This window comes from Phaethon aethereus (genome assembly GCF_964289735.1).
Source record: "Phaethon aethereus genome assembly, chromosome: 1".
NCBI classification, from domain to species: Eukaryota; Metazoa; Chordata; class Aves; order Phaethontiformes; family Phaethontidae; genus Phaethon; species Phaethon aethereus.
This window is the reverse complement of record NC_138575.1, coordinates 176,342,564-176,368,687: the sequence shown is the minus strand read 5'-3', so window position 1 is coordinate 176,368,687 and position 26,124 is coordinate 176,342,564. Positions and strand designations below refer to the sequence as shown.

The window sequence follows — 26,124 nt, the reverse complement described above, 5'->3', positions numbered from 1 at the left end:
AAACACTAAATAAAACTCAGCTTGAAATCTCCCAGAATTAGGGCAAACTAATTTTTTGAAATATTTTTAAGATTGTCTTCTAAGTTTCTCTTAAGAACCAAAGAGCTTCTATATTTGCCGTTAGATGTTGCCACTATATGGAATTCCTAGGCTGACTGTTTCAGGAATGTGGCTAACAGTTTGATTTTTAAAGCCATGGTAATTATAAATTAGGATAACTATACCAAAGTTCTTTACAGTGCAAGTACTTAGAGTTTCTACATAGGTAAAATTCACACAATTTTGAAATATTTTATATGTGTATATATGTGATTATATGTGTTATTTCAATGAAAGAGACATGAACAGTGAAGTTTTTGTACAGATTTTTTTAACCAATACTACAATTTAGTACGGATTCTTCTTAGGTATATCCTGGTGATTTGTATTTGCCTAAAACATATCTTTCAAATCTTCTTGACTTGAAGACATCAAAACATTTGTGAATCCGATGTTATCCTTGGTAATTTTCTCTATCATTTTTCTTTCACTATCATTAATAAAATCCATACTTTATTTCCCACTTAAATCTGTCTGGTTGCCACTGCAACACATTTCTTCTTACCCACAGTGGTTTTATATTTGCTTCTAGATCACTGATGAATGATTCAGTACCAGTGACCTTAGTTCAGATTCCTTCAAAGTTCCACTAGAACATCTTCACCTCATTTTTATTCTCTCATGAGATGTCATGTAGCCCTTTCTTGATCTTTGTTGTAAAATTGTATAGTCAGAATGTCATCTGGTACTAAGTTGAATGTCTTGAGAACAGCTAACGCAAAGCTACTAAGCCTATTAACATCAAACTCATAAGGTTAAATAAAATCTTTTAAGACCTGCTTTCTATTAAACTCATGTCTGATGTTCAGGTCTGAATGGTTCATCAGATTTCTTCCTTTTTTAAAAAAATTTTGCATGTGATTATAGGTCATTTTGGTTTATGTCAATTACTTAAGCCAATCTGCTCGCCATCTTTCCAATTGTGCACAATTTACACTTGTTATTAATGGACTGGAAAATAGTTCATCATTCTCATGTTATACAAAATAATCATCTGACTTCTTTTCAAACAGAGGAAAAAAAAATTTATTGAAAACTTCTGTGTTTTCTTCAGCATTATATGCAGTTTTACCGTATCTCTACCATAATGGGTTGTACTCTTTCTAGGATTTATTTGCTCCCATTTTTTTTTCTCTAGGAGTTCTTTGCCTGCTGGTATCAACCTTCCCCTTGAAGTTGTAGGTCCTCTTGTAAATTTTCTGTATTTCATGTCTTATACTAATTGCTATCTATTATCTTTCTTTATACAGTTAAAGTTCTTAAACTTCTGTTTGCTGCCTTTTCTGCATCCCCTGAACTAGGACAGATTTTTACTCCAAGCTATTGTCTTTCTTGATTTTTTTTTTTTTTTTAAGAGCAAAACAGAGATCCTGTAGACTACAACATACTCAGGTAGCCTATTCTTTTGATTGAGAGTTTGTTCGGTCATTTAGATGAAATCTATAACATGGATTAAAGGTTGATGCCAAAGTGATTGGACCAACTTTTCTTTTGAACTTGTATTAAATATTGGGATTTCACTGCAGTATTTATGATACATTTTGTTTTAAGCTCTTTAAAGGAGAGAGGAAAAGAAAAAGATAGCAAGAACTACAAATGGATGCTCTTTCTAAGATTCTTCTTTTGGACTGTCCTCAACCAATGCTGTTGAGCTTTATAGAAGGAATCATATTTGATCCTCTGGGAAAGGCCAGCTTTACTAAGAAGAAAACACTGACTTCTCCATAATTTCATTCATTTGATGAAAGCCCGATATAATGTGTCTGCTTGAAAGTTGGAACTCTATGGAAAAGCTCAGCTGCTGAAAAAAACTTGTCAGTCTTCGCTTAGTCCCATTATCGTTTGTCAGGCTTTATTTAACTGCAGGATCCTATCTATTTTCAGGTCTGTGGTACAGAATTAGAAAAGAATTTTCCCTTAAAGTCCTCTTTATGTTGCTTTGTATAGCAGTGTATAGCAGGATCAATATTAAAGTAGGCATTGAGACTTATTTCATACTACAGAAGTTTTGTTGGCCTTGTCTAGGACAAATGGAATAAAGGAATCCTCGTGACTTGATAGAAGAAAGATCTTCAGCTAGTGAGATCAGTTTATTGCCTCCACAACTCACTTTATGTTGCTCTCAGTTTAAGTAAGTGAAAGGCTATATGTCACCTTGTGCAAAGTAGTGATCTGCAATTACTACATTTAGTGTCCAATCTAAATTTTGGAATGAATTCGGTTCACAGAGGTTTTGAACAACAATGTCAGAACTGATGGATAGACAGTCTCTTGTGTCCAGAAGGCTAATATTGTCTTTGGGAGACTTAACAAGCAAATACTGAGACACTGTACAGTAAAAGTGATATCCTAGATAAAGACATTTACTAAGCTGATATATTTGGCTTGCTGCTAAATGACTTTTTTGAGCCTTCATCATGACATTGTTTTTGTACTTTTCATATGTCTTGATTGAAACATTTTTACCAAAAGCAGGTTTACATCTCACTCTGAAAGAGAGAGTATAGATCAAGCTGAACAATGATGAAAACCTTCAGCTTGATAGAGATGTCCATTGAGGGATAAATAGTAAATGCCCAATTGCAAGTATTAGATTTATCACTTAAAAGTATGACACAGAAATACTTAAGTAAATCTTGTACATTAAGGCAGAAAGAAATCAAAGTTGCTTACAAAAAATAACGCCTTTGCTCAAGGATAATGCTTAATTTATATACGTATGTGTGCGTTAGCAAAATTGATCTGTTAAATGCATGTAATGCTTAATTGATTACAGTTTAATGACAACCTCTTTTAAGTTTATAGAATCAAATAGGCATCAAAGCACCACCATGGAGAGGGAAGGGATAGTATTTTTTCATAACAACAGCATGCTTTTTAGTTAGCGAGTTAACAGATGACTTAGCAGCATTAAACCAAGCTTACACCACCTCACTTGTCCTTTCCCTCTGAATTACTTTCATTCATATCACTGAGAGCAATGAGGAACTTCACACAGTGATGACAGCATCCTTTGAAAGTCCTTAAGCTATCAAGAACAGGATTCCAAACAAGATCAGTTGTATTAATTTTCTCCTATAATGGCAGCCTCAAGGTTTTATACCACAGTTTTTAGACCATCCTAGAGATTAGTACTGAATGTCATGGAATTACCTGTTTGTCATGTAAAGACTCTTTCTGTTGTCTTCCTGAGAAAGGTCTTTTTTGATAGCTTGTACTCTTAGAAAAATAATAGCTTTTTTACTTGCTTATCAATTTATTGAAGATAATTAGCTTTTTCAAGAAGATGATTGAAAAGTGTGAATAGGAGAAGGATCTTATTTTAGAAAAGTCCTGAAATATTGTTTAAATGGGCTAGTTCTATAGGAAGGGTTTGTTTTTTTCCCCTGCTTGTTTGGAACAACACAAAATAGGACAACTGGCTCCTGAATCTGATTTGGCAAATGCAGATTATTTAATCTATTGAGGAATTTTATAAACTAGTTGGAAAGCTTAACCATCTTCCATTGAATTAATTCCATTAGACCTGTTTGTATCTAAACTTTAAAAATTCTATTTTATTTTTTAGAGAATCTAGTTGTTATTCTTGACTTATATGTACTCCAGCTGCTGAAACTGCTAAATCTTGATGTGTTCTTAATTCTGTATGTATTTTAGTGAATGATCTTGTTATACTGCTCAAGATGCAAGCCATATCATGCAAGCTTTTTAGACCTAGTGATCCTAATTTGTTCAGGGAATAGGTCTAGAAGGGTTTATTTCCTGCTTATGGGCACAACAGTTATTTTATGTTACTCTTGTAAACATCCTGTTTACTCCTGTAAACATCATATACAGTAACAGATTAGAGGAAAGGGCACTTTTCTTCCATTATTACTGTGTTTTTATTTAGATTAAATTTCCAAGATGGAAATTCCATTGTAATAGTATACTGTTTTAAAAAAAACACTTGTGGTCAATAAAGTGAACAAACAGAGGTCTTGTCTATACTAATTTTTTTCATCAATGGAAGCTGTTACATTAAAGCTTTTGAAAATACAGATTAGGGAAGTGTAGAGGGTGGTAGCATGATTGCAGTGAAAATATCATATCATTAGAACAGAAAAGTGACAGGATAATGTACAGATAGTAATTTGAGAGTAGTTTGTTTCATTTTTTTGTGTGAAATAACAGTTTTGGGGTTTATATTATTGTGCAATTGGTAATAATCAATAATATCCAATAATTCAATAATAATCAAGTAATTGTGCTTTATAAATTATAAAATTTATAGTATCAATACTTCTTTTTTGGCAGCTTGACAGAGCAAATTCTTTGTTGAATCAAGTACAACAGCCATACAAATACCTCATTGAAACTGTGCAACAGAGAGATTCTCAAATAAGTCTACAGAAAGAACATATTACACAACTTGAAAAAGATGTCAGGTAATTAAAATCACCATTTCTTTATTTTAAACTGAAAGTGAAATCACTTATGTGTTTATCATTAGAAAACAATCATGTTATTGGCAATGAAGTAGGAGATGTTGACACTCCATCATTGACTAAGTCCAGTCTTTATGCTGGAACTCTAGCATCTGTGATTTCTATCATACTGTCAGAAAAAGAGGCTTTAGGTTTGGAAAAGCAGCAATGACAATCAGGTTTAAAATGAGTTTGGAGTTGAGAAGAGCTCTCATGAAGCAGAGGAAAGTTCAGAAGAGTAAAAGGAAAGAATGACACACCAGATGTACAGAAGTAAAAATGAAGAAATAAAGTCATAGAAAAATAATAGACTAGTCCACCAGAAAAGGGTATTTTGGGCATAAATCAAGCAGACTTTCTCTACTGGAGACTCTCTGATTTGCTGTTATATCCAGCTGTCAGTACTTTAACCTCTGAGCAACTTCCCACTATCATATACCTTTGTAAACTATGTTTAACATCTGGTTCCCAAGTAAGCTGTTACAAAATAATCTGCTCCTTGATTTTCAAGGACATCAATAGCTGTGTCCCACTGCACTACAGAAGAATTCACATGTTACTCTATTAAGGTGTTTATGTGGTATCGTGATTTAGGAAACACATACAGTAACAATTATGAAGCCTTAATGTGATTGTGTTATGAAGCAATTACATGAAAAATACAGTTTTTTTCCCACAAATCTGTTGAAGCAATGAAAATTTAAAAAGTAAGACTCGCCATAGCTAAATACTTTATCCTACATACTGTCTTATGTATGTATCTATTCAGTGTTTTGATGGTTTGGGATAATATTTGTTACGCCTTGTGGAATACCTAAAAATGCATATTATCCACATAAATCTATAAATAAATCAATACATTTATAAGTAAACTGAAATATTCATTCATACTTCCTGACAAGATATCTTTCACTGGGCTTAACCTTGATTCAGTAAGAATAGATTTTTTTTTATTCCAGAATCAAGTGTTTTTAATATTTTCCTAGACTTGATATAAGAAAAACTTCAAAGGTAAATTATATTTTTCCAGGAGATGAAAAATCACGATGTTCTCTACATATGCAGGATCATACTTTCCAACTGTGAAAAAATCATCAAATAATTGGTCACTAGCAAATTAAATTTTCAGATTATGGTATCATGAAAACCTCTTTCATTATTCACACAGTAGTCCAGAAGTCTCCCCAAAACTAGGAAAAAAAAGGGAATAAATAGGGAGTCATTTCTGAAAGTGTATGTTTCATGCCTTTAAAATATGTAAGAATTTAAATGCATTATTAGCATTGATTGTCTTGAGTTTTTATGGCTCATTACAAATAATCTGTATGCCCAGATATTCTTCCTAAATTTAGCCTACAAATTAAGACACCTAAATTAGGAACTTAGTCATGTCAGCTTTCCTTAGTAGTTCATGGAGGAAGTGGCATCTCTAAAAAGCAGATTCAGATTTTGGATGGAGTGAGTCATTTGCTAGAGATGCCTGTTACTCTCCGTTAACTATAAAGGGAATTTTTGGCATCTTAAAGTGCCTGAGGTTAAGGAAGAAAATGGATCTGCACCACAGTGTGAGCATTCATGGGAAACATACCAGCAGTACTCTACTGTGATGAAGCTGGGATGTGCTCACCACTAGTCCGTGTTTCTGTAAATGAAAGTGTGGTCTGACAAAAAACATTTTTATCCTTAATGGTTTTGTAGCAAGAAAGTAACACTTACATTGCACATCAAATGTTTTGGTAAGAGGTTTTTTCCTGTAGTTACCAATATTCTTTGTAAACTATAAATAACTATTACTCCCTTATCACAAGTTTGCCTCAGCTTTGCTGTAGTTTCATAGGCCAGTGAAATTCTTGGAAACAGCCTAATGTCTTAGGGCTTTTGGTACATACCAGTAGTCCGTCCTTTTGCTATTCCTAGTGCCACATATAAAACAAATGTCCTAAATTGTTGGTTGATATTCCCTGGAGCGCAGGAAGAATCATAATCTGGTATAAAATTGATAATGTTGGTCCTTTGCTTTCCCATAAGTGAGAGGAAGTTTAGAGGAAGGGATTTCTAATCAGAGAACCATTACATTCTAGCAGTCTTTTGTCATGAGGATAGCCTTTTGGAATCTGCTGATGACAGCTTTAAATTAAAATATCCTTTAGGTGATTTCAGATTACTTTGTGGACCAGTCTAGCTCTGAGCTATTCCAGATCTGAATCAGAATGGGATTTAAGTAAATTAATGATAATCCCTACCAAATATATGCCAAATGAAGCTCTGCTGGATCAAAAGATTTAGACCACTATTCCTATCTGTCTTTCTTATTTTATTAAACAGCATTTTGTTGGTTTGTGTGTGGAATATTTTTGAGAGGATGAGTTCAGTGAATTAATGATTCTCAAGGAGGGCCGTAAATTCTGCAAATAACATTGGTGCTATTAGAAAAGTAATAGTGAAAACACGAAACGTAGTTTATGAAGCCTGGTTTCTCTGTATCTCAGAGCTAAGAGAAAAAGTTCAATTTATGCTACAGTTACACAAAGTACATTATTGTTTTTTAAATTTTACATACAATACATGCATTAGTTTTATTTCTAAAAAGTAATTTCACAAGTACCAGCTAAGAGAAAAATAACGTTCAAATTCTTGTTTTCAGACAGACCTTTAAAAATACTAGTGATTTTTTTAATATCTTTTTTAATCTCATATTTGAGTACCAGACTGTAGACAAATTAATATAATGTTTATATGCCTGCACCCTGATAATCAAAGCTGAATACTTATTTTTATCCTCACAGCTACCCTATGCTTGAACATGTTTTACCTTCCTTCATTTAGTGTGCAGAATCTGTGGTGGAGGAGTGTTCTTTCTGTGTTTTGTTTTTATCTCATCTGCTCATCAAGAGAGTTGGTTCTGCATTATGTGAATTATGGATTCCATAAGTAGAGCAGTCACATCTGTATTATCAGTCCCAGTGTTTCCCATCACCTCTCACTTAACTGAGTGTGAAGGGATCAGCAAGGACCAATTTGCAAATGAATTTACTTTTTTAGACTTAATCCATAATTGGCTTCTGTGCACAGTGATGATGGCCAATAATCTTTTTAGAATGTACTTAGGGTGGTTAGGTTCCAGCAGATTTCCCAGGATGATGAGTCAGTACTTTTTTGCAACCTTATAAATGTCTTGCAGCAACTTGCAGTGCTTTGTATTTCCTTGTCTATTGAGAAGGCTGTTGGTTGCTATTGGATGTGGTTTTGATTCTGTGATGAAACAGACAGTCTTGATGAAATCAGCACAAGAGGAAGGGAACTATGAGGAAGGCTATCTATGACAGCAGTCGCCTTAGTTTGGGCTGTGGATGTTCTTGTGCCATATTTTTACAGCTTTTTCGCAAAATGACCTAAAGTGACTTATAATGTGATCCCTTGGCAGGCAACAGATGTGTTCAGAAGGATTGTCCACACTGCATCATTCTATGAAAGTGTCATTTCTGACAGCTGTCGTGGTTTAGCCCCAGCCAGCAACTAAGAACCACGCAGCTGCTCGCTCACTCCCCCACGGTGGGATGGGGGAGAGAATCGGAAGAGTAAAAGTGAGGAAACTCAAGGTTTGAGATAAAGACAGTTTGATAAGTAAAGCAAAAGCCGCGCACGCAAGCAAAGCAAAACAAGGAATTTGTTCACTACTCCCCATGGGCAGGCAGGTGTTCAGCCATCTCCAGGGAAGCAGGGCTCCGTCACGCGTAATGGTTTCTTGGGAAGACAGACGCCATAACTCCGAACGTCCCTCCACCCCTTCCTTCTTCTTTGTCCCAGCTTTATATACTGAGCATGACGTTATATGGTCTGGAATATCTCTTTGGCCAGCCTGGGTCAGCTGTCCCAGCTGTGTCCCCTCCCAGCTTCCCGTGCACCCCCAGCCTGCTCGCTGCAGGCCAGCACGAGAAGCTGGACAGTCCTTGACTATTTAGCAACAACCCAAAACATCAGCACCTTATCAACATTTTCTCATCCCAAATCCAAAACACAGCCTCACACTAGCTTCTATGAAGAAAATTAACTCTACCCTGGCTAAAACCAGGACATTATCCACCCCTTATTCCATACCATTTACGTCATGCTCAGGTACCACACTATCCCATATAACCTCATCAACCACCACTCCCCTTCCCATCCTTTAATATAATACACAGATTATCATCCCCTTAGTCCATAGACTTCCCTCCAAAATGTCCATGAAAAGTCTGCTGAGTTCATTTAGTCCATGACTTTGGGCTCCATCCCTTATGGTGGTCACTCAGGACAGGCGAGGTGGGGTGTTGCATGGAGTTATTGGGCACTAAAGCCAGCTCAGGTCAGGTCACTGCTGCACTGGCACTGCTTCTTGTAAGGCTTGTCCTCCATTTGTTCAGGTGGTTCCTGCTATAGTAGTTCCTATAACATGCAACTCAAATCATGGGTTACAACAGTTTAAAGGTACTTCCATTACAATCTCCACCCCTGGGCCCTTTGTACTGGACCATAGGGTTTAACATTGCAATGAACTCCTCCCCTTGCCCCTGCTCCAGCTTGGACTTATCCACAGACTGCAGTCCCTTCCATGAGCCACAGTCTCTCCAGGGGTATATCTGCTGCGGCATAGACTTATCCACAGTTGCAGTTGCTTCGAGGTGCACCTGCTCCAAAATGGCCGTCTCCACAGGCCACACTACCTCCAGAGATAAATCTGCTCCAACGTGGCCTTACCCATAGTTCCAGTCCCTCCAGGAATATACCTGCACTGTTGAGGGCTTCTCCATGGCCGCACACTTTGAGGTGCTCCAAGCATGACCTCATGCACAACCAATAATGCTTCGAGGTGTACCTGCTGCAACATAGACTTATCCACAGCCACAGACACTTCGAGATGTACCTTCTCCAGCGTGGACTTATCCGTGTGCCACAGTCCCATCAGAGGTATACCTGCTGCGGCACAGACATAACCATGGCCACAGATGCTTCGAGGTATACCTGCTTCTGGCATGGGCTTATGCACAGGCACAGACGCTTCGGGGTGTCCTGCTCCCATATGGACTCACCCACAGGTCACAGTCCCTTCGACTCGAGTTCACAGTGGAGTTCCAGCCTATTCAGTACAGCAGCACAGAAAAAAACCAGCAATATCCCGGCCATCTGCCAGCCCAGGCCCAAGGCCATTGCTGTTATCAGAATCTTCCCAGGCACAGCAGGGTCAGACGATCAGCAGTACAGCAGCACGGCAGCAGCAGTGAAAGCAAAAAGCAGCCACTAACGAGCACTAGACTGTAATATACGTAAGGAAGGCAAACCCATGGCAAGCACAGGGGCCTGGCAATTAATGGCTAAACAGCAATAACAGCTATAAATTTTATCATCTAGCACATTCCAATCAAACTTGTCATTATCTCAAACCCTTCGAGCCCCACGTTGGGCGCCAAAAAGGACTGTTGTGGTTTAGCCCCAGCCAGCAACTAAGCACCATGCAGCCGCTCGCTCACTCCCCCACGGTGGGACGGGGGAGAGAATCGGAAGAGTAAAAGTGAGGAAACTCATGGTTTGAGATAAAGACAGTTTAATAAGTAAAGCAAAAGCCATGCACGCAACCAAAGCAAAACAAGGAATTCATTCACTACTCCCCATGGACAGGCAGGTGTTCAGCCATCTCCAGGGAAGCAGGGCTCTGTCACGCATAATGGTTTCGTGGGAAGACAGACGCCATAACTCCAAACGTTCCTCCACCCCTTCCTTCTTCTTTGTCCCAGCTTTATATACTGAGCATGACGTTATATGGTCTGGAATATCTCTTTGGCCAGCCTGGGTCAGCTGTCCCAGCTGTGTCCCCTCCCAGCTTCCCGTGCACCCCCAGCCTGCTCGCTGCAGGCCAGCACGAGAAGCTGGACAGTCCTTGACTACTTAGCAACAACTCAAAACATCAGCACCTTATCAACATTTTCTCATCCCAAATCCAAAACACAGCCTCACACTAGCTTCTATGAAGAAAATTAACTCTACCCTGGCTAAAACCAGGACACAGCAGTTATTTCCACAACAGGAGTGAGACAGATACAGGCAGATCATTTTGATATAATACTCGAGAATTCCTGTAGATCCATCTAAGTTTCCTTCCAACATGGTCTTCAAAGTTCACTTTAACTAGAGCAGCTTAAATGCCTTCATCCTTAAGTGTCATACCTCTAGAGCTAAAGCTGTCTTTCAGACCCTCCGTATCAAAATGTCTCCCTCACTTGGAAGGACTACTCAAATAATACTCAGGGTTGCTTGTGTTAGTAGCTGACTGAATCATAGAATCATAGAATGGTTTGGAAGGTACCTCTAAAGATCATTTAGTTCCAACCTCCCTGCCATGGATAAGAACATCTTCCACTAGATTAGGTTGCTCAAAGCCCCATCCAACCTCTCCTTGAAAGGAGAGGAACAGTCAAAATAGGTGCCAGATTGAATCAAGGCCTTGAATTAGTATATTCCACCAGAGCTGGAGCTACTTTGGTGGCTTGCTGAGAACTGTGTCCGTTCTGGACACCTTTCACACAGCTCTATGGATCTTTAGCCATACCTTCACCAAGAACTGCAAAAGCTATTGTGGTTGGGGTAAATGCTTAGCTGAGCAGCTGTCATTGCTGTTAGTTATTCGCATGAACAACTTAGGGACCCATCTCCAGGTTTTTACAGGTGTGTGACATTACTGCTTAGATTCAAGTGTGAAGATGCAAGTGTATTACCACTCAAAGATAAAAGGAGAGGTTGTTTAGGAGTAATTGAAGCTCTGTCAGATGTTGCCCACATGTGTGTTCACTACTACTCTCCTTCCCATCCCCTTAGAATTGTCCCAGGCAGGCCATGGGCTGTGCTGGCACTTGGCCGTGGAGAGAACCAAGGTGGTCCTGGGAGCAGAACACCTTGTGTGCTTGTGCACTAAGCCATGCACCTGCAGATATGCTTCAGATACAAAACCCCTGGTCTTGAGTGACAGGGCATCTGCAGGGTGCATTTATAGGTGGTCCGCAAATCTCGAAGTATTCTGCTAAGTAACCTCTTATTTATGTTAGTCCACATAGCACTCTCATTAATAAAAGTAAATAGCGATGATTAATAAGAGCAGTGATATATATGAGGACGACTCCTTCCTACTATAAAGAAATCTCTCTAGCATACAGTTCCTTAACCAGAAATCAAAACATCACATTTAGCATTCCTTTTGAAAAGAAATGCCTTGTAACTATGTCATGCTGTGGGAAAACAAATCTCTGAATTTCATTCTTACGTGTGTAGTGAAGTAATTGTAGTTTTAGGACATAATTTTCTGGTAAAAACATTTAGATTTATAAATAACTGGAGACATTAAATAGGACTTTATTCATAAAGAGAGGGTATTTATTTTAAATGCAGTTACTCAAATTTCTCAGTACCAATGGCTGGTTTCAAAAGTGGTTCACTTACCCAAAAGCACTCAAAAGCCTAACTGTGTGGCAAATCTAGAAGCAGTACAAGGATTTTGCTCACTAAGGAGCTATGTACTGAAATGTTTCTTACCTAAACATTTTGGGTTCTGTAATTGCCATCCAAACATTATAAAGCTCAGCATACAGTATTAGCTGAGTTTTTTCCCTTCACAGAATGGGCAATAAGCCTTTTATGAGAACATTACCATTCGGTGAAATATGCATCATCTATTCCAACACTACTGCAGTTTACCTGAGAAATTCTCAAAAAAAAATTTGTAGAAATATATTTTTTTCTATAAATGAACGTTTTCTGACCTGTATTACAACTTTTAAAAAGTTGTTTGGGTTTGGGTTTTTTTACAATTTGAAAAAGTAATTTATTTTCAATTCAGATGCTACACAGATGAGTTTTTAAGCCACCTGAAGCACTCCAATTAAAATCATTAAGCAATAGTCTCCTAAATGCCTTTAAAAACCTGATCTGTGGTTATTTAGGCACACAATGAGAGATCACAGATTTTTCATGTACTTTCTCTTCTAAAAAACTTTTCTTCGCAGAATATTTTATACCTCCCTATCTAACTACATGGCTTAAAAAGAAAATTTGACTTAGACTTTAAAAATTAGCTGTCTGCTCTGAGCTATTAATCTGTACTTTGCAGAGAAGGGATAGTTGCACTATATGCCTATATTACATATTCATTTTTTTGTACAAGACCTTCACATATACTATTTCTACATTTGATTTTTTTGGTGATAATATTTGTATATGAACATAAAATGCAAAAAAATAACTCAAGAGTGGACTTCAGTTTTCAACTTCGTCATGCTGTAACATGAAATTTACAGAAAGGCACAATCCTTATTTCTTATAGTATTTCTCATACACAGTTCACTGAAAAAGAAACCTACTTTTTTCAAAAAAGAATAGAATAGAATTAATAATAAAAAACAGTAATATATAAAACCATGTTTATTTAGTGTGTCCAGCATAAGCCTATTATGCAGAACATCTAACAATAGAAGCTTCTGAAGAGAATAGTAGCTAGTAGCTAATATATTTAGACTGGAGATTTAAAAGATGGCTTAATTGCCCAAATTCAAAAGGCTTTGAAAGCCTGAGAATGGGAAATGTTTGTCTCCGTTTTCCAGAAAAATCAAGTCAACTAAAAATGTCTTACTTATGATGTCCAAGCTACCTTGGCTTTAGGTCCTGAGTAAAGCAAAACAAAACAAGCCAGTGGTTGCCATGAGCAATGTGTATGTATATGACAACTGTATTCCATGTTAAGTCCTGCATTCCTGGTACCTGGATTCATACCTGGCTAGGTTTTGAAAGCATGATGGAATGAAACTCCTCCCAGACATATTGGTTTCTTCTGGAAACCCAGGCACACAGAAAAAAGCAGGGGCTGCACTGCTTTTTGGTTAATTCTCCAACCTGGACTTTTGGGACCACGGTTGTATGATGTATCACAAAGGGCACCTTATCCACACTCAGGATGGAATAGTCAGTGACCAGGACTGTGAAGCACAGCATGGTCTACGCTTGCTCTGCAGTATAAAAACAGCCATTTGTGCTGTTAAATAGCTCCAAGGTTATTAGATCATTTCAACACAGTCCATTTCTCCCAAGTGTTCACAAGTTTTCACCCCAGAACATATCATTGGAAGGTTTCTTTTAATGTTTAGTACTCTAGTACATCTCTGTATCATGAAAACTTAAAAGTATGGTTAGTTAAAGATGGTCAAGAAGATCCTGTCTCTTCAGATGAAAGTTTTAACCCTTGAGCTCAGGTGTGAGAAGCTCGTTTGTCTAGTCTCATAGTTTGTCGTTTCAGAATCATAGTAAGACAGTTAAGGCACTCTTGTCACCAAATGGAGCGGTCTTATCCTTACCTTCAGCTGTGGGTTTCCACCGTACATGGTAAATCAAGTTGGTTTAGTGATCCACATGAAAAATAACCTTTAAAAAGACTCCCATCTTCCATCCAGATCAGTGAAGTGACGTACACATGTAGTCACAAATTTTCTAGTACCAACACAAAGAGCAGGTTACCAATATGTGGTTAGGGAAGGATGATCTTTCAGAAACAGTTTTCACTTAGGTCAGCTGAAGCAAACTGTAAAACTGCTCTGTGATCTGTATACAAATAAAACTGGATTAGTTTAAACTACTGATGGATGGAAGTGCAGGGTAGTTTAAAGCTAGAACCTCTTTGACTGCTGATATCCAAGTTGCCCTTTCAGAACATTTCTGTAGCAGGGACTGAAATGGTGAGTCTTCCTCCCAAAATTGAACTTTTGAAGGAATTTCTGCTTTACTTGGTCATTACAGGTGTGAATTTATTAATACTGTGACTGGTAATGCTGCTTTCTCGCTCTGTTAAAAGTGTATATGCCTCTTTTGCAATGTTCTTTCAGAAGTATATGAATTATTTCCTTCTATCTTCAATGATGAAAAAGTATAACTATTGCAAAACTACTAAATCTGAAGTCTGCAAGTGCTTTGGTAATTGTATATTCATGTGTATGACAGAAAACACATCAAGTGCTACTGAATGATGTAGCAGTCTAATTCCATATTTGACCATAAACAAAATTAGAACTGCTCCACATGGATTAGTCACGTCATACTGTTTCAGAGGGTATAACTAGTATAACTAGAATAGGTTATGTACTGTAGATGAAACTGAACCTTGAACATGAGCTTCTGGTTTAGTCATGAACACTGATGTTTATGCTTATTCAGTACACTACTTCAGGCATAAAGGAATTTTTATTACTGCTTCTCTTAATAAGTTTGTGAGTCATTCTCTAAAAGGATTGGTTTCTGCTGTTAGAAAGTACAGAAATCCAAGAAAGCCTGACTTATCAGTAAGTTACAACACAGGAACCCAGGAACAAAAACAGTACAGCAATTTCATCATGATTAAAAATGTCACAGAAAAAACTCTTGAAAATATTAACATATCTTTGTGGTTTTCCATAAATGTTGCTACTTTCATTTTAAATATCTCAGAGAACGAAGCACTTTGGCCAAAGCATACAATTTTTCTGAGAATTAATGAATGCCTAGGAGGAATTGACAGTCATAATTTACAATACAGAGCTTGCAAGGAAGTGCCAGAAAATCTCTGGGGCAAAGGATGATGTTGCTTATTTGAAACAAGCAGATGATACACAGCCAATTAAAGAAAAGGTTGATTTATTTTGTTGATAATTTCTGGATTAAATACTGTGAATATTAAATAATTTGTGTTTGCAACATACGTAATTGCTCCGTTCCATTTATAGAATGTTAATACATTTGCTCTTGAACTCCTGACCTGTATTAAGTATCACATATTTTCACTCCATGTGCAGAATTGCATTTTGCGTAGTTGTCGGTTTATGTTCTAGTTTATATTATACCACCTATTTACTTAAGTCATGATAATGGCATATATAACATTGGTCTTCAAAGAAGATCTCTGTGGCTATTTTAACAAACTAGATTTTATTTGCTGGTCTTGTTCAGTATCTTTATCGATGATCTGGATGAGGGGATCGAGTGCTCCCTCAGTAAGTTTGCAGATGACACCAAGCTGGGTGGGAGTGTTGATCTGCTGGAGGGTAGGAGGGCTCTGCAGAGGGATCTGGACAGGCTGGATCAATGGGATGAGGTCAACTGTATGAGGTTTAATAAGGCCAAGTGCCGGGTCCTGCACTTGGGTCACAACAACCCCATGCAACACTACAGGCTTGGGGAGGAGTGGCTGGAGAGCTGCCCGGCAGAAAAGGACCTGGGGGTGCTGGGTGACAGCCAGCTGAACATGAACCACAGTGTGCCCAGGTGGCCAAGAAGGCCAACAGCGTCCTGGCCTGTATCAGAAAGAGTGTGGCCAGCAGGAGTAGGGAAGTGATTGTACCCCTGTACTCGGCACTGGTGAGGCTGCACCTCGAATCCTGTGTTCATTTTTGGGCCCCTCACTACAAGAAGGATGCTAAGGTGCTGGAGCGTGTCCAAAGAAAAACAACAAAGCTGGTGAGGGGTCTGGAGCAGAAGTCTTATGAGGAGCAGCTGAGGGAACTGGGGTTGTTCAGTCTGGAGAAGAGGAGGCTGAGGGGAGACCTCATCACTCTCTACAACTACCTTAAAGGGGGTTGTGGTGAGGTGGGTGTTGGTCTCTTCTCCCAAGGAACTAGTGATAAGACGAGAGGAAATGGCCTCAAGTTGCGCCAGGGGAGGTTAAGATTGGATATTAGGAAAAATTTCTTCACTGAGAGAGTGGTCAGGCATTGGAACAGGCTGCCCAGGGAGGTGGTGGAGTCGCCATCTCTGGAAGTGTTCAAAAAACGTGTGGATGTGGCACTTTGGGACATGGTTTTGGGGGCATGGTGGTATTGGGTTAATGGTTGGACTTGATGATGATTTTGAAGGTCCTTTCCAACCTAATGATTCTGTGATTCTGTGATATATTGGCATTTTATATAAATTAGTCTGAAGTTTATTGTTGGAAACTGATGTTGGGGCTAACTATGAAAATACATTTAATTATATTAGAATTGCTCCCTAGAATTAGAATGCGTGTGCTAAACATTTCAAATGTTCATATTATGTAACTAAGAAAGTACAGAACAATTAAATTTTTCATTGTGCCACAAAAGCATTCCTTCATGCTAAAACAGTTTTCATATTTGGTTCACAAGACAAACTTGATCCCATGCATTCTCCTGAAACATAAAATAAAAATGGCAAAAATGCATTTACATTTTCTGCAGAAACTAAACAGCTAAAAGGGAGATCTGGATGTTTTTTTCCTTATATTTGTTATTTTCCAAATTCAAATACAGTAGTATCAAAAGAGGTGATATTGAACACTGTGTGCTGCTACTAATGATGCATAAAACAAAGAAATCCACATTTTCATACGGAAGTGTAAATTGTACACTTTTGTGTGAAAATGTACGAAATGTACATATGAAATTATACAAAGTAAGGAGCCTTACTTTGCTTATAAAATGAGTTCATTTTGCCTAGAAGAAACCAAGAGACAATAAAAGAAGATTCTGATAATTTAAATTACCCTTCAGAGAATCAACAACACCCCCCTTCCCCATATTTTATTAAGATTTTGAATAGTATTTCTGTTTGATTAAAATAAGATTTTGTATGTGTCAGTGTATTCAGGTCCTTTTATAAAATTCCAGTGCTTGAACATAGAGAAAGATCATTTGATACAATTACTTGAGCAGATTTTCATTGTTGCCTGTATTTAGCTTTAGAAAATGCATGTTTCAGACAGAATACAAGATTAAAAGAGATTATCTGTTGCTATTACTGCATTTCCTATCCTCTTTCTACCAGTCTTTTAAATAAAGAAAAGACAGCTTTGCTGCGTGTCAAGAATCAAATGGCAGCAGATTTGGAGAGACTTCTAAATCACCGTGAGGTAATCTTCCTGTTTTAGCATTACTACCATCAGTGCATTTTTTGTCTTGTCAGCCATAAACTATGGGAAAAAATTGGTTTACTTTGTTTTGATTTGTTGGGTTTTTTTCCTTTGTATTGTTTTCAGATACACAGATGACTATGTCTGTTAGGCACTCAGGAGGATCACAGTTTACTCTCCATTGCTAAATTCTCTCTGTTGACTCACTCTTACTGTTCTTTCTTTTCTTATGCATACAACAGACATGCCTTGCAAAATGTTTAGTGTTTGCAAGCGTTTAACATTTAGACAAAGGTGATGAAGTTGACACACATGTAATCTGCAAGGCCTGCATGTGCCACAGTATGCCCCAGGATCTCTCCCTGCTCCACAGTCATTGAGACCAAAAACCTGGACAAAACATTGTGCAATTAATTTCCAGTACAGACATCTCAGGTTTTTTTCAACTCCAAAATAGGATTTGGGGAGAGGAAACAGAACAGTGGTCACCCAGGTTTCCTCCAGACAAGAGTCAGGGTACTTCTGGAATACACTCTCAGATGTAAAAGTATGCAAAATCTTTCAGTTCAGACATAAATGCAATATGTGGGATTTCCCAAAGGCTTTTGTAAAGATTTCTCTCTATACAATCACAAGAGACTAACATATCAGGGAGTATGAGAGAAATTCTTTCGGCAGATTAAATGTCTGAAACAAAGGATGGAAATAAATGAAGTTTATTGAAGGAGTCCCATACACAAATGATCTGAAAAAGAATGAATAGCAATATGAAAAGTTCACTGAAGCTACAGAATATTGAAGATATAAAACCAAAAGCTGACCATGAGCAGTTGTTAAATGATCTCCCAGAGTTACTGAATGATTTGGCAAGGCTTTGCACAGAAAATAAAACATTAATGTATCAAAAAATATGAATGTGAGGAAAAACAACACAAGTTATATATATATGCAGTGATGGGACCTAAATAGCCTGTTACCTGTTCAGAAAGATCATCATACAGTCATCATATCAATAGTTCTACCTTTTCGATTCTCTGTCTGGGAAGAGAGGAGAAGATTGGGGAGATTCCTTTCAAGGAATCTGCAACTTCCATAAATTATCCTGAGATTGCATTATCACTCATTCTAATAATTTCCGTAGAAAACTGATTATCCGTGCACCTCTTGAAGTCCTCTCCAAAATTGTTCTCCTTCATCTCCTTTCCTTGATATTACCCCAAATTCCCTTCTTAGATCAGTAAACCAAACGTTGTGAATTGGTCCAAACCAGTTTGTCTCTGCTGACCAGTTACAAAACCATTTTTTGTTATAACTGAACCAAAACAATTTCACTGACAGCTGAGTCTTAAGTGAGCCTCAACTGAAGTGAAAACTGTACTAATTCTGTACCCTGAGTGCAGATCTCAGATGTGAAACAATCACCTTAAATAAAAGTAAAAACAGTTCTTAAGTTGTTTAATTTCTATGCTGAATCGCACTGCGTGTTTGTCTGATGCAATTTCCTCTTAGAAATAGTTTTTGCATTTAACTCTCTGAATGATTGTTATGCTTGTGAAGTTCCGTGCATAGAGATTAAAATAGTCTAATTACAGAAGGGAGTAATTGAACATGCTTCCCCACGCTGCAGGTGTCATTGACCTGGCAGGATCATCTGTAGGTGCATCAGAAGCGATTCAATAGCTCTTATTTCTGTTGTCTGTGTCCATATCATATATTTAAATTTCAAATGCAAGACTGAGACTAAGGCAAATGTTCAGTTTGGGTGATATTTGGGTTTGCTTTTTTCTTTTGTTTTTGGTGATTTTCTGTTTATATGAAACCCACTGCTCTCTAGTAATGTAATAGAAAACATTTAAAGTATTTCTAAATAATTTATAAGCCTTATCATTATATTGATGCATTATCATATCATTATATTAATTATAGGAAAAATACTCAGAGGAAACATGACTTAATTATATAAACATGTAGTGAATTTTCTGAATTTCCAATATGATAGGCACTTGGCAGGCTAATTTCAAATGAATTTCTTTCAAAATTTCTTGTTCCTACTCCTCTCCCAAGTAGCGCTGCTCCCATGTAGTTATTTTCTCAGGTAGTTACGCCTTGGGTGCCTAGTTGTAGTAGTGTCATATCAATGAACATGCATTGCAGCTGATTGAAATCAATAGAAAGTGATAAATAAAGTTAAAATTTAACTATGTTTTGTAAGAAAACTATAACATTTCTACCTCAAAGTCGTGTGACATTGTTTACATCCAAACAACATTAGTCATATGTTATGACTACCCACATCAACTATTCCTGATACACAGTAGTTTGCTTCTTTTTGTCACTCCACCACGTAAAATTTTCAAACTGTGGCCAATGGTGCAAGCAAGGCTGAGTGAGGCAGGCTTAAAAAAAAAGAAAGTAAATACTTGAGTCTGAAACTTCATCTTGAATGTTCCTCAAACCCTGGATGTTAAGAAATAGAGCAGTATTTCTAATATTATTACAGTTTTATCAAATTTATTTTATATCTGTTAAAAATAGGCCGTATTAGTCATATTGTTTTACCTAACAGTCATAATGTTTTTTCAAGTCACCTATGCAGAAAAGGATATAAATACTGAAAAAGAAACATTAAAAGTTGCATGTTGAGGGGGAAGAAAATTATTAAATGCCAGTATGAGGCACAAAAAAACCCCTAAGAAATATAAAAATAAGCTAAATTTTTTTTAGGAAAATGTGTGAAAATAACAAGTGTGTCTGTATGTTTAACTTTTGTTATTTGTTTGTTCCTAATGCAGCCTGTAACTTTTTACTTTTAATGCAGACCTCTTCCAGTAGTTTTACAGTTTATTAATTTATCTGAAAGGCAATTGAAATGTATTGAAACCTTTGTACAGGATAGGACAACTTAGTCTACAGTGAATTAGTCTTCAAGTAATTTTTTTTTTGCCATCTTAATAGAAAAGTTAAATATGCAGAACACCACAATTTCACAGTAAATATCCCTGCTCATAGAAAAAGACAATCCAAATTTTCTAATCTTGGTCTAATAAAGACCTAACTTCAATTAGACAAGGTATGAGTTTTTAAATATAAGTAACATGCAATCTGTAAATACAGATATATGCAATTTGAAAAAATATGAATTATGGTTTTTTGTCCTTTATACATGCTATCAGGTAATATGATTACTATCAGTCTTGTTTAGTCATTGCACATACTAAACTGTCATGTCTTGTTAGGAATTACCTTGTTGCCCTTGTGTTTGCAAGTAAAAACACTAGAATTCTTGCATAGATAAGCCCAAGATATTCATAGTTAATATAAATTGAAGTTTAGGTATGTTACAAGTACAAGCAAAATTCCAAAACACTGTTAATGCTGTCTTACAGCGACATGTTTTAATAAGGATACAGTTTTGATTTAAGGTATTCCAGCCTGTGTGGTCTCAGACTGTATTAACTGTTTTTAATGAAATGTTAGTTTGAGGGGGTTTTTTATTTATTTTTATCTCCTTGTGATATCAGCTGGCTTCATAATGCTTACTTTGGAGGTAATTACAGCATTTTATACACTTTTTAGATAAAGAAACACATTCATGCTTAATCTTACTTCCCTTTTCATGTATTTTAATTTTGGAAGAAAAAAGTCTGAATCTTGGAAGAATCCATATAGGACTCTTATGTTAGCTCTTTCATTACAGGGAAAAAAATAACACTAGCTATTCATGTAATAAATAGTTTGTTATTTCAAATTATGTAGACTACTAATTTGATTATGATTGTTACATTTTTTTGTGGGAAATTAAAGTGAAAATTGGCCATTTGACTATACACATTCTTAAAAGGTTGGGTCCACCCATACAGGAAAAAAATGGAAGCTTTTTGGGTTTTAGCCTATATTCTTGGCCCAAATTCTTAATTGTTTCTTGGCCTTCTATTTCCTTTTTTTTATGAATTAATTAGTAAATTAATTTGGAAAACTTTTAAATCAAGCTTCTCATTTAGATCATTGAGAATTGTCTGGTACATTAAAATTTCTTATCTTCTTTATATATATAACTGCAAACTTCACTATCTGAGAGGGACTTCAATGGCATTTTTGTGAGTGATCAGTATCCAAGACCATGCTGAGATTATGTTCTTAGAGGCTCGTAATAAAGCCTTCACAGTGCTGCTGCCCTCTTTGAGCTATCAGAAGGAACTGGGGTACACAGTATTGTGATGCCATTTGTAAACCCCTCAATGCATGATAGCAAGCACAGTTAATACCGCCAAATTTTTCAGCTGATTTCAAACTAAGGAATTGTATATGTTTTGCGAAGATAACCAATAGGGGTTTTAATTGTTTTTCCAGATCCATCAGAAGAGCATAAAACATTGTTTGGAGGAACAATGGGGTCTCACATTAATAACCTTCTAGTAAACAGTGTCTGGTTTTTTTTTAAAGGATATTTAAAATCCAGATTTTTTTTGCATTATTGTTTGTAGTCTCTGTTCTCTTTTTAATCAGCTGAACTTTACACTTTTGACCCTTTAATCTTCAACTGTGGATAACCAAACCACAGAAAAAAAAAGACTTGCTGTCTTGATTCTTCCCACTCCAGCACTTACCTTATACCCTCAAACGTGGACCCTTGTTGTCTTAGTGTCTTTGTATAGTCAGGGGAGCATAAGTAAGAAGGATGTTCTGTCAAAGCATAAATCAAGATGAAATTATACATTATGCCCAAGTTGACCCAATAACTATAACACCGCCTTACCTCTTTGCTCCTGATTCTCTCTCCTAATCTCTCTCCTCCTCTTGCATCATCTCTGGCACATCTCTCATGCTGCACCAGGACCATTCAGATCACTGAACAGAAATCTAACCTGACGAAAAAAAGAAAAGCACAAAAGTGAATTGCTGTCTGTTAGGTTAGCAGTTTGAATCACCTTTAGAAAGGGTCCAGCAAGTAAAAGAGCAAGTAAAAATATTTATATGACAATATTCCTTACCTGTGAAAAAGGGCATTTTGTGTCCAAAACTGTAGAGTATAGCACACCAAGCTTCTGTGCCATCCTTCATCTGCATCCAAACTTTATCCTTTTGTGCACGTAACGGGAATCTATAACTTAAAAGGCACCGAAGTGCAGTTCTCTGTTAAGTGCTAAAGTTAAATGGGATGGATCCACTAAATCTTTTTAGCTGAAGCTCTTGATCCGTGATTCCTTTTATCTGGTTTTTTTTTTCCTTCTCTTCCAACAGTCAGCCTTTGACTAAAAGAAATATTTACCATGAGCTCTGTGATCTTGGCACTTCCATTGCCTTTCATGCTTGATGCAGTTGTTTGTATTTTGGAACATCAGAAGTGCAGTTTTAGACTTTATCTATTGGCTTGCAGAATTCAGATGAAAACTTGGAAGGGCAGTCTGTCAGCACTCAGATGTTTAGCAAGAAGTTTTAGTAATCATTTTCTGAGGTTACATATAAGACGTTACACATTTTCTATGCTTTGATGTATGTCATTGTGTTATTTCTTCAGATATTTAAGATGCAGACATATAGTAAAGAAAACCACTAATGTGCACAATTAAATCTATTTTAGCTTTTCCAATTCAAAGTGCAGAGTGAGGAAACTGAATTCTAAAATCTTGAAAATTAACAAACTTGTTTATATATTGTAATGTGGAGTTGGTAATCTATTGTTTTAGGGGGAAAAAAACCCAGCAAGTATTACAAATAGATGGGTTCTTTTTATATCTGAAATAGAAATATTCTAGCAGGCAGGAAAAGAAACAAAAATGAGTCAGTGGTCTAAGAGACACCAAAAGAAGGCTTTAAATAAGTATTCCTCTTAAGTGCTAAGATCAGTTTCAGTTTATATGAATATGTGAGTTAATTTACGCTACCTTTTTTTTTTTAAATGCTTGAAATCACTTGTGTGCAATGCAGTCTGGCAATACAGTAATTTTTAATCTATTTAATATCATGAAACCGTTGTAGTAAGAATTAAAAAGGTAAAATTTATGACATAAACAGTGCAAATGAAGGCTATTTATAATACTCATTAATTTCCTATAACACAATTGTTTATACAGAAACGATTAGTTACCAGCACATGAATATTATATAGTGGCTAAAAAGATATGAAAACCTGCTGATATTTTATCTCCTTTACACATCTGTGCATTTGGGGTACTTCAGCAGCTGTGTATACAAGTGATAGAATGTAAACTTGCTGAACTAGTCACCTGCCTTATTGACACATTCATGTGTTACTGTGCCAAAGCTCTTCAAGTGAAGTTAGCAACCAGAAACCAGGCTCTGGCAATGCTATGTCTCCTCTGCGACTAAGTAGAAAACGTGTAGCAGTAGTTTAAATAAACCTATTTTATATCAAGCAGTTAAATGGATACAAACACATGAGGTTTGATTGCTGTTTGTTTACTTAAATTTGCTTATCTTATATCAGTAAATTGTTGTGTCGCTCTAATCGAATTGAGTGCTAAATCTGTCTAAATATGTGTACCTGATTTGGTAAGAATCTTCAACTAGACAAGGTTAAAATTTAATTAGGTTAGCCACTGCAAGCTCCTATTGTTTTTAAAACATTAAAGTATAAAAAACTCTCACTGAGCTGTTCTTGCTGAAAATAGTCTACCAGGTTAATAATAAAATGCTAATTGCCTAAGTGACAGCTATATTGAACTTATTTTCCAATTAGCAGGTCAAAAGCTTTCCAAATCTGATGTATAACACCATTTATGAATAAACGTAATGTTTTTCTTTCACCACCATGTATCTCTTCTCCTTTTCCTGGTTTTCATGTTTTCTTAGCAATGTCAAAATAATCCTGTTTAGTACCTCAGTATCCCTCTGTCTTTCAATATAGTAACTGAACATGTTACAAATATTATCCTCACAACTTAAAGCAGAAAAGTATCATTACCCCTGTTTTGCAGAAGCAACAACCACAGTTAAAGAAATGGAGGTTTGCCCAAAACTCCCAGAGTTTGTGGTAAAGGTTAAGAGTTTATGTGCCCTAATACAGTATCTTAATCACAGCCATTCTTCCTTCCTTACATGTTTCAGTTCAAAAGCCTGAAAAGAAAATCTCCTTAGTGTTTATTTTTCTTAACTAGACATAAATTAACTCTTTTCTCGAAGTCATCTTCTTATATATGAACTGATTGTAATTTGGAAGTAGGTTCACAAACAAGTTACGTTTTCGCTTTGTATCGTCCTGAGAATTTACATTTATATTCATTTTTTAATCCACATCTCCTGAAAAAGGACATTTTCCAAGGTCCTGTGAGTCTCTTAAAAATGAAGTCTAATGATTTTTTTTATTTGAAGCATAGAATGGATATTTTATATTTTGTTTTCATAATCACTATACATTCACCTATATTTTACATGAACTCTTTGAAATAAAGGTTCTTAGTTGGGGTCTTTATTTTAAAATTCATATCTGTACTATTAAAGGCCAAGGACTGCTCCCGGTTCCTGGAACTAAGTGGCACAGCCAGATTGGTTGCATACTGCTTATGGCTGTTGTCCTCCAGACCAGCCTAGCTGTGTCTATGACAGTCTCCTCTAGGCCCATGTGATGGTTATGTTATCCTAATACTGAGCCGTTATTTCCATTGGATTTTCTGTTTTAACTCAAAGTATCTGAAATACTGTAAGGGTTGAATATGACTTGAAGGCATGTAACATGCTTGAGTATGCAAAGCCAGCTGGGATATTGCTGGGAATCTATGCAGAACCAAAGGAGACAAATCTGGTTCAATTTCGTCCATCCTTCTTTTTGAGAGCAGTCCAAGGAATGAACTGTTCCCAGAATCGTATCTAGGTGAGAGCTAGTTGAAGTCATCCAGGGAGCAAGGTGATGCTTATGCAGTATAGACTGGCAGTGTTCAGTGCTCCAGCCCAGTCCTGACACTATAGTTCTTAGCAGTCCTGATACATCCAGAGAGATTAAGTGATGCTATCCTTAGCTACTTTTACAGAATTCTAGTCATCTTTATTTTCAGCTAGTTTTTTTAAAAAAGTCTTTTTTGAAAGTTTTTTTCTTCTAGCTGAAAAAAAGAGAAAAAAAATCACAGTAGGCCAGAGCTCTTATGTGAATGAGATTAGAAGTGTAGCTTGTTTTGTCCAAGCTGGTGATCTGATGGGGTGCAAGAAAAGGAGATAAATGTAAGGCAGCATTGTGTAGGTAATCAGTAAGAACAGAGAAAAAGACAGAAAGAAATGAGAAAGGTGAAGTTAAGAACAGAAAATAGTTATTTCATGATCTTTAAAACATAGAACATCTGACCTTTTTTCTTTTTTAATAAATGCATTTTCCAAGTGTGTGTAAGATTAGAGGGAGTCCACGTGATCAAGCAGGAAGAACAGCTACTAATTAGTCCTGTTAGGATATGCATAGTTTGTTAATAGCTCTAAGAGTTCTTCAGAGAGCTCCTATAGATGATCAGGCTAAGGTTCTTGAGGATTTATAAAAATTTTGATGAATGTTAGAATTTAAACATGACCATGTGACTTATCAGAAGTGTTTGCAATTCTGTGACATTGTTCCAAAATCTTAATGTTTCCAGAGTCTGAAAATCTAGTAGTCTCTTGCACATACTCATCTCATGCACAAAACCCTATTACTTCTCAGTAGTTATCCTA

General features: G+C 36.6%; 1 protein-coding gene across 1 annotated transcript in view; it reads left to right on the top strand.

Annotated features, from left to right (window-relative positions):
- The window catches only part of PIBF1 (progesterone immunomodulatory binding factor 1), a gene marked incomplete at its 3' end in the record, with an annotated part of 135,300 nt that overhangs the window by 96,169 nt on the left and 13,007 nt on the right, over positions 1-26,124 (top strand). Inside the window, exons 14-15 of the mRNA XM_081997503.1 lie at positions 4,396-4,526; positions 17,388-17,472. Of these exons, the coding sequence (XP_081853629.1) occupies positions 4,396-4,526; positions 17,388-17,472 (216 nt within the window). The remainder of the gene's footprint in view (positions 1-4,395; positions 4,527-17,387; positions 17,473-26,124) is intronic.